The sequence below is a fragment of the Fragaria vesca genome, linkage group LG1 (genome assembly GCF_000184155.1).
Source record: "Fragaria vesca subsp. vesca linkage group LG1, FraVesHawaii_1.0, whole genome shotgun sequence".
In the NCBI taxonomy this organism is placed as follows: domain Eukaryota; kingdom Viridiplantae; phylum Streptophyta; class Magnoliopsida; order Rosales; family Rosaceae; genus Fragaria; species Fragaria vesca.
The window spans coordinates 21,886,871-21,893,968 of record NC_020491.1 but is presented as its reverse complement, the minus strand read 5'-3'; the positions used below and the strand labels follow the sequence as shown (position 1 = coordinate 21,893,968).

Sequence of the window (7,098 nt, the reverse complement as noted above, 5' to 3'; positions counted from 1 at the left end):
ATTTTATTGCCGCGGCAGCCGATGATATCGGCGTTAGAGACTGCGACAATATTAAGGCAACATGCTATTAGAGATTTTGGAGCTTTGGTATATTGTTAAGGTCCTAATCTGGTTCAGACCTGGGTATAGTATGAACCATTTCCAAATTCAGATTTAGGGTTCAAGGTTAGGACTTCGTGCATGCCATATGAGTTACGACATAAGTTGAGATGTACAATATGTATACCTGAATTAGAGATTTTCATACCTGAATCGAACTCTTAAAGTTGGGCCTTTTAAATGTCGTATAAATTCATATTTTTTTTTCTTGTTTATTTTCTATAAAAAAGTAATGCTATAAACTCAAAATCCAACAACGAACAACATTTAGATGTCTTTAATTACCTTGAGTTTATCAATTAAAAAACCTTAATTAAAGTGTCACCAACAATTACACCCAATAAAAACTTATAAAAAACAAAAACTAGGCCCTTTTATCTTCTGGGCCCTGAGTCGATGAGCTTCTCAGACTACTCATATTCGGGCGTCAATATGTAACTATGCATTACTCCTAATTACCTAAACTTATTATCTCCATCCTTCATCACTTCATGTAGCTTTTTTCCTTCTTTTTTTTTTATTTTTTTTAACAAAAAAACCTTAATTGTTTGCTCCTCTGTCTCTCTCTTGCGGGAGGACATAAATTGTTATAAAGAAAAGTATATTAATATTAGTAATTTGAAAGTAACCCATAATAATATATATATATATATGTATATTGTTGTAGAGAAAACTGTAGAGATAACGAGAGATAACAAAATAAATCGGAGAATCATCATTTTATTTATTGATAAAAATATTTTTATATATAGAATTACAAGATACCTTTTAGGAATGTAGAAAGAAATATAATCTTATTATAACTTGATACCCTATCACTACACTAAATTGAATTTTTTCTTTGACTACCATTAAACTAAGGCGCACACAAAAGTGAATATTCTAGAACATATATATATATATATATTATTAAAAGGGTAAAATATTGTATAGTCCTTGTGGTTTAAAGTCGACATATGTTTAGTCCTTATGGTTTTATTTTAATCTGAATGATCCTTAAAGTTACAATTTTTCATCTAAATGGTTATTCCGTCAATTTTCTCAGTTACGATGTCAGTAATTTAACGGCCACGTCAGCAATTTAACTGAGAAAATTAACGGAATGACTATTTGGATGAAAAATTATGACTTTAAAAACTATTCATTAAAATAAAACTAAAAAGACTAAACAGATGTCGATTTTAAACTATAAGAACCAAACAAATTTTAATTCTATATAAAAATATACGTCACTGCATTATGTCACGGCTCATTCTCAATCTTAATAATGTAAATTCGTGGGAGAAAGATGACCATGAACATGATGGAAAACCAAAAAAAGTAGAAGCAAACTGTGGGAACAAGTGGTAAAGGAACCCAGAGAAAAATAGAATTATTTAAAAATGGAGTGTGATGTATGATGTGTGCATTACATGGGGGTTGTATAATATATGTTTGGAAAGAATGAAGTCAATGAACCATTTTCCTAAGACACGTTATCACCTACAACTGGAGATGGAGACATGTGACGATCAACAAACAAGTGAACGTGGCTCACAAGCTCCTGTGCCACAAATTTCTCAACCTTGACTAGTATTGCCTAACTTATTCTACTTCTTGCTTGGAATGGTCAAGTCCTCAATCTGGTGATCACTAACCCAAAAGAAAGTAATGTCTCTAGTCCCGGTCTTGAGTCTCTTTTCCCAAAAGAAAAGGAAAAAAAATTTACCCGTTATAGTTTCACAATGAACATAATATAAAAATAGAGTCATGCTAATAAAGACTCCTCTATAATAAAAGTTAGTTGAGAACTTTTTGTTTATGGTTTAAAAGACTCATTTTTTGATCATATATTGGCATCTCATCTGTTCAGTTTTGATGTTTATATGAGTACACTACTTCTACAAATTTTCAGTCAAATTGGTGATTGTTAGGATATCAAAAATGTATTAAATCAATGAATGCACCGAATATGTTCATCCTGAACCATACGTTCTTTTCATTCTAAATCACAGTTTTGAATGTCTTAATGATTATCAATTTGGCTGAAAATTTATAGAGATGATCTACTCATATATACCTAAAATCTAAATGGTTAAGATGAGAAAATATGATTGAAAAGTATGTCAAATAAAGATATTTATATATTTCCTAAGGTAAGGAGGTCCCATCATCATGGCCGGAATCACTACAACCACCATCTCAGTCTATCTTTCGCCATCAGTGAGGCCTCGCCACAGGCACCATCACTTTTTGCCAGCACAACCTCCTCACCGCCGCCCAAACATCGTTTTCTTCTAGAACAACCTCCTAACCGCTGCCCAGACCCATCGCAAACCCCCGATACGACTCCTCAAAACCCCAATCCCATTCCTCCAGTCTCAAACCTTAAACCCTAATCCTAATACGACCCATCTACAAATCACATTCGACAAAACCTGAATCAAATTGATACCGAATCTCAAAAGGGCGGTACTTGTTACAAAAAACTTTGCATTATCGGACTAGGTTCTCATTAGTTTTTATTAGAGAAATATTAGCTATAAATTGTCCATCCTGGTTTGATATTTTTTTTTTGGTTTGAATCAAATCAGAATCACTTATCAAGATGTAATAAGGAGAAAATCATCTAGATTTCCTATCCTAAATGGAATAAAGAATCCTTTACTGATTCCATAAACGATTTAGTATCATTTTGTCAATTGTCATAGTGCATGACTCGTGTAAGGTTATGACAATCATATTCAACCTAAGAGCAAAGAAGAATCTGGAAAGCTCAAGTTTCCTAGCTCAACTAGGAGAGGTCTTGCTCAACTGGTTTTTGACTGCAGTAACTCTGATCTCGATCTATGAGGTAAATGCATTTCATGCATATCATGTTTTATAACTAATTGTGAGAAGATTGAGTTTATATTTGGTATAGATCTGTCTAAATTATCTTTGAGATGTTTTAGGAAGATAAATGCTTATCTGTTAGGAAAGTCTACGAAATGCATATCTGTTATAACTGATTTGATTCTTGTTTCCTTGTTTATCTCAATCGGGAATCAAAGGTGATTCAGTTGAGGGGGAGTCCTTCCCCTTATATATATATGATTGAGTTGTATCTTGGAATGTAGAGTTTTTGATATTTTTATAGACACGTGTTCTTGTTGCAACACTGCTGTATATTTCATTTTGGTGAAAAACTCTCATTCCTTTGTTATTGCATCATTGCATCTGTCATTTCATTATGATCGAGATCAGTGTGTTGGCTAACAAGGAGTGCTCGGTTCGTCTGTTCAAAGGCTGAATCCATTGCTTGTAGAATAGGAAGATCAGTTGTAAAAGATCAAGCTAGTTTGCATGCTAGTAAATGTGAAAGTATTGTACTTCACTGCTTGATAGGAACTGTAATTCTATCTACTCTTAGTGGATTGATTTAAGTGTTGACTACTATAAAATCTTGACTACTATAAAGTCTTGCAGTGAGGTTTTCTTGTGGAAGGTTTACACTGTAGTCAAAATCTTGTTGTTCTTGTTTTTCCTTACGATCTATATTACTTTGAGAAACAGAAAACCAGTAAATAGGTCCTGAACATACTTTCACCTCACACCAATCTATAAACAGTTTGAACTTAACTACCAATCAAAAACAACAACTGATGAGATCTGAAAACAAAGCCATAAATTTAGTCAAAATTGATTCATATTGGAGCCAAATAATGAATTCGTACCGATTCCTTACCATACATCTTATTTTATTTTTCCTTTCTTTAAAAAAAAAACCATATTGGGGTCTGAAAATAATTGAAACCGAAAGTCCGTCCGCCGGTTAAACTTTTACAAACAATATTATAGCACTGGTTGGGCCCGCCCGAATTGATTCCGCCCATCCCGGCTGAAAACCAAATTATTGTTTTGATTATGAAAAATAATTAAAAAGCCTGATTACTGGTTTTCGGAAAAATAAAATCAGTAATTTAGATTCCTATAATATTCTACACCCACATGGGAACCTCACTATAAAAGAAGCAACACCCTCCTCCTCTATTTACGTCTTCTCCGTAATCACTGCGAGGTTGAGAGATTTCCCAAGTCGTCTTTTGCTGTTTGTGTTCTTCACTGTTGTTAGCTATGTCTTTGCTCACAGATCTCATCAACCTCGACCTCTCTGACTCCACTGACAAGATCATCGCCGAGTACATATGGTATACATAAAACCTCCTTCCTCTGTTTTTCCCAGAACCTCAAAGTCCTACTTGTAGTTCTGTGTTTCTACGTATTTCTGTGTGCTTCCAAGTTGGATGTGCTTGTTTTCATGGCTGTGAAACTGGGTTGGCTTTCGTTCTTGTGTGTTTTGTCTCTGACCGACCCGTTTCGGGTTTGTGTCAAGGTTTGACTTGTCTGATAGATCAGTCAGTGTTTTTGAAGTTTTTGATCTTTCATTTTTTTTTTTTTGACCTTTCAGAAATCTGTATTGTATAGTTATTCACTGTGATCAGATCAAAAGTTGTGTTTTCTTTTCTTTGTTATGTATGGAAGTTTAATTAATGAGAGGTCTATTCAGAAGCTTATCATGTTTTTGTACACAGGATTGGTGGATCTGGCATGGACCTCAGAAGCAAAGCAAGGGTAAGTAACTTTCTGCAGTTTCTCGTTTGTTATATTTCTCTGGTTTGATTTATTGATTGAGAGAATAATCTTTCTTTTTTGGGTGTGTGAAGACTTTGCCAGGACCTGTTAGTGACCCCTCCAAACTCCCCAAATGGAACTATGATGGGTCCAGCACAGGCCAAGCTCCAGGGGAGGACAGTGAGGTCATCCTCTAGTAAGATCTTCTACTAAATTCTTGTGATTGCTCTGTTCTGCTCTTTTAATTTGTTATGGGTTCTTATGTATCTATCTTTGTTTTCCTATTGAAATGAATCAGCCCTCAAGCCATTTTCAAGGACCCATTTAGGAGAGGCAACAACATCTTGGTGAGCTAAAATTTTCTCCTGTTTATCTTTATTTCCTTGGAATATGGTATGCTTTGATTGCTATTATTGTGTCCTGTTGTTAATCATCTTTACTCTTTGTTGATCTAGGTTATGTGTGATGCTTACACTCCGGCTGGAGAACCAATTCCAACCAACAAGAGAAATGCTGCAGCAAAGATATTCAGCCATCCCGGTGTTGTTGCGGAAGTGCCCTGGTATTCAGCCATCCCGATCCTCTTTTATGTGAGTCTTTGTGTTAGTTCAAGTCTTATTCTAAAGTGTTAATTCTTCGCAGGTATGGTCTGGAGCAAGAGTACACCTTGTTGCAGAAAGATGTGAACTGGCCCCTTGGCTGGCCAATTGGTGGTTTTCCTGGCCCTCAGGTATTGTGTTTTTCCTAATAGTTAAAATTTTTAAGAACATATATTCCTATGTGGTGGTTAAATAAGTCGAATACATTTGTTTCTTGCCAGGGACCGTACTACTGTGCTGCCGGCGCTGACAAGGCATTTGGGCGTGACATTGTTGATGCTCATTACAAGGCCTGCATTTATGCTGGAATCAACATCAGTGGCATTAACGGTGAAGTCATGCCAGGACAGGTTAAATTGCCAGTTTAATATACTTTTCATCTATCCTTCTTTGTTCTTTCTTTTTCTAAATCTAATATGTTATCCATATGACCATAACAGTGGGAGTTTCAAGTTGGTCCTTCAGTTGGCATCTCTGCGGGTGATGAATTGTGGGTTGCTCGTTATATTTTGGAGGTGACTTAACAATCTCACTTGCATAAGTAATTCCTTTTTGCATTAAGCAGGTTTTAGATTGATCTTTTGGTTTCTATGCTAACAGAGGATCACAGAGATTGCTGGAGTGGTTCTTTCTTTTGATCCCAAGCCAATCCCTGGTGATTGGAATGGAGCTGGGGCTCACACAAATTACAGGTATAATGTGGCTCCTTTAATGTGAAAATTTGCATGTTTTAGTGGGTTGGTTTCAAAGAGGATGAAACTGATGGAGCTCACTTTAATGTTTCAGTACTAAATCCATGCGAAACGAAGGAGGCTATGAAATCATCAAGAAAGCAATTGAGAAGCTGGGACTAAGGCACAAAGAACACATTGCAGCATATGGAGAAGGCAACGAACGCCGTTTGACAGGAAAACATGAAACAGCTGACATTAATACCTTCAAATGGGTAAAACTAGTGTCCCTTTTATTTCAACAATCTCAAGATCTGTTATACATATAAAGCAGATGTTTAATTAGTTTTATTGCATTGGAATGATGGACAGGGAGTTGCAAACCGTGGTGCTTCTATCCGTGTTGGGCGTGACACAGAGAAAGAGGGCAAGGGATACTTTGAAGACAGGAGGCCTGCTTCCAACATGGATCCATATGTGGTAACTTCTATGATTGCTGAGACCACTATTGTGTGGAAGCCATAAGAAGCTCCCAAGCGATGTGGTTCACCTGTATCTTGTGATAATATTAAACCTCTCTTGGAACGAGAGATGGGATTGTGGTTTACGATAATTTGAGGATAATCCAATCTGTTAGCTATTAGAATAGCTTAATTTTCCCTTTCCACCTTTATTTGTGTTGCTGGTTTTTCCTTTGTATTTAACGTGCCAAGGAGTGGTTATTGCTTCATTGCCTCCTTGCTATTGTGTTGAATAATTGTGTTATATGAAATTATGAATAACATCTTCTAGTTTTCTTCGCCACATTTGTACAATGTATTTGTTTTGGTTCCCACATCTCCATTTGCTACCTCAACTGACAAGTTCTTTGCCACCCAGATGATTGTAACGTCTAAACAACCCCCATTATACAGTAAAAGCAACTTGTCGATTAAGTAATCGAAAATAAACTTGTTGCATTATTAGCTTCCCAAACAAATTTTGTCAACTCATGCCACCTAGTAGTAATGTAGCAACTACTACAATTTTCACGTTTTCTACCTACATTGGTAGGAGGTTGATGGGTCGCAGGCCCCCCTCTCGGAAACAATTTCATTTTTTCGGTCTTGTATAAATTTGAAGATAAAAAGCCATGA

General features: G+C 35.9%; 1 protein-coding gene across 1 annotated transcript; it reads left to right on the top strand.

Annotated features, from left to right (window-relative positions):
• The first annotated feature begins 4,079 nt into the window (after positions 1–4,079).
• Positions 4,080–6,766, top strand: LOC101299235 (glutamine synthetase nodule isozyme-like). Its single transcript, XM_004288546.1, has 11 exons — positions 4,080–4,268; positions 4,653–4,692; positions 4,785–4,888; positions 4,991–5,039; positions 5,148–5,254; positions 5,335–5,422; positions 5,513–5,641; positions 5,732–5,806; positions 5,892–5,983; positions 6,078–6,237; positions 6,335–6,766. Exons 1-11 carry the CDS (start codon positions 4,195–4,197, stop codon positions 6,485–6,487), a joined length of 1,071 nt encoding a protein of 356 aa, XP_004288594.1. The 5' UTR covers positions 4,080–4,194; the 3' UTR covers positions 6,488–6,766.
• Positions 6,767–7,098: the final 332 nt, after the last annotated feature.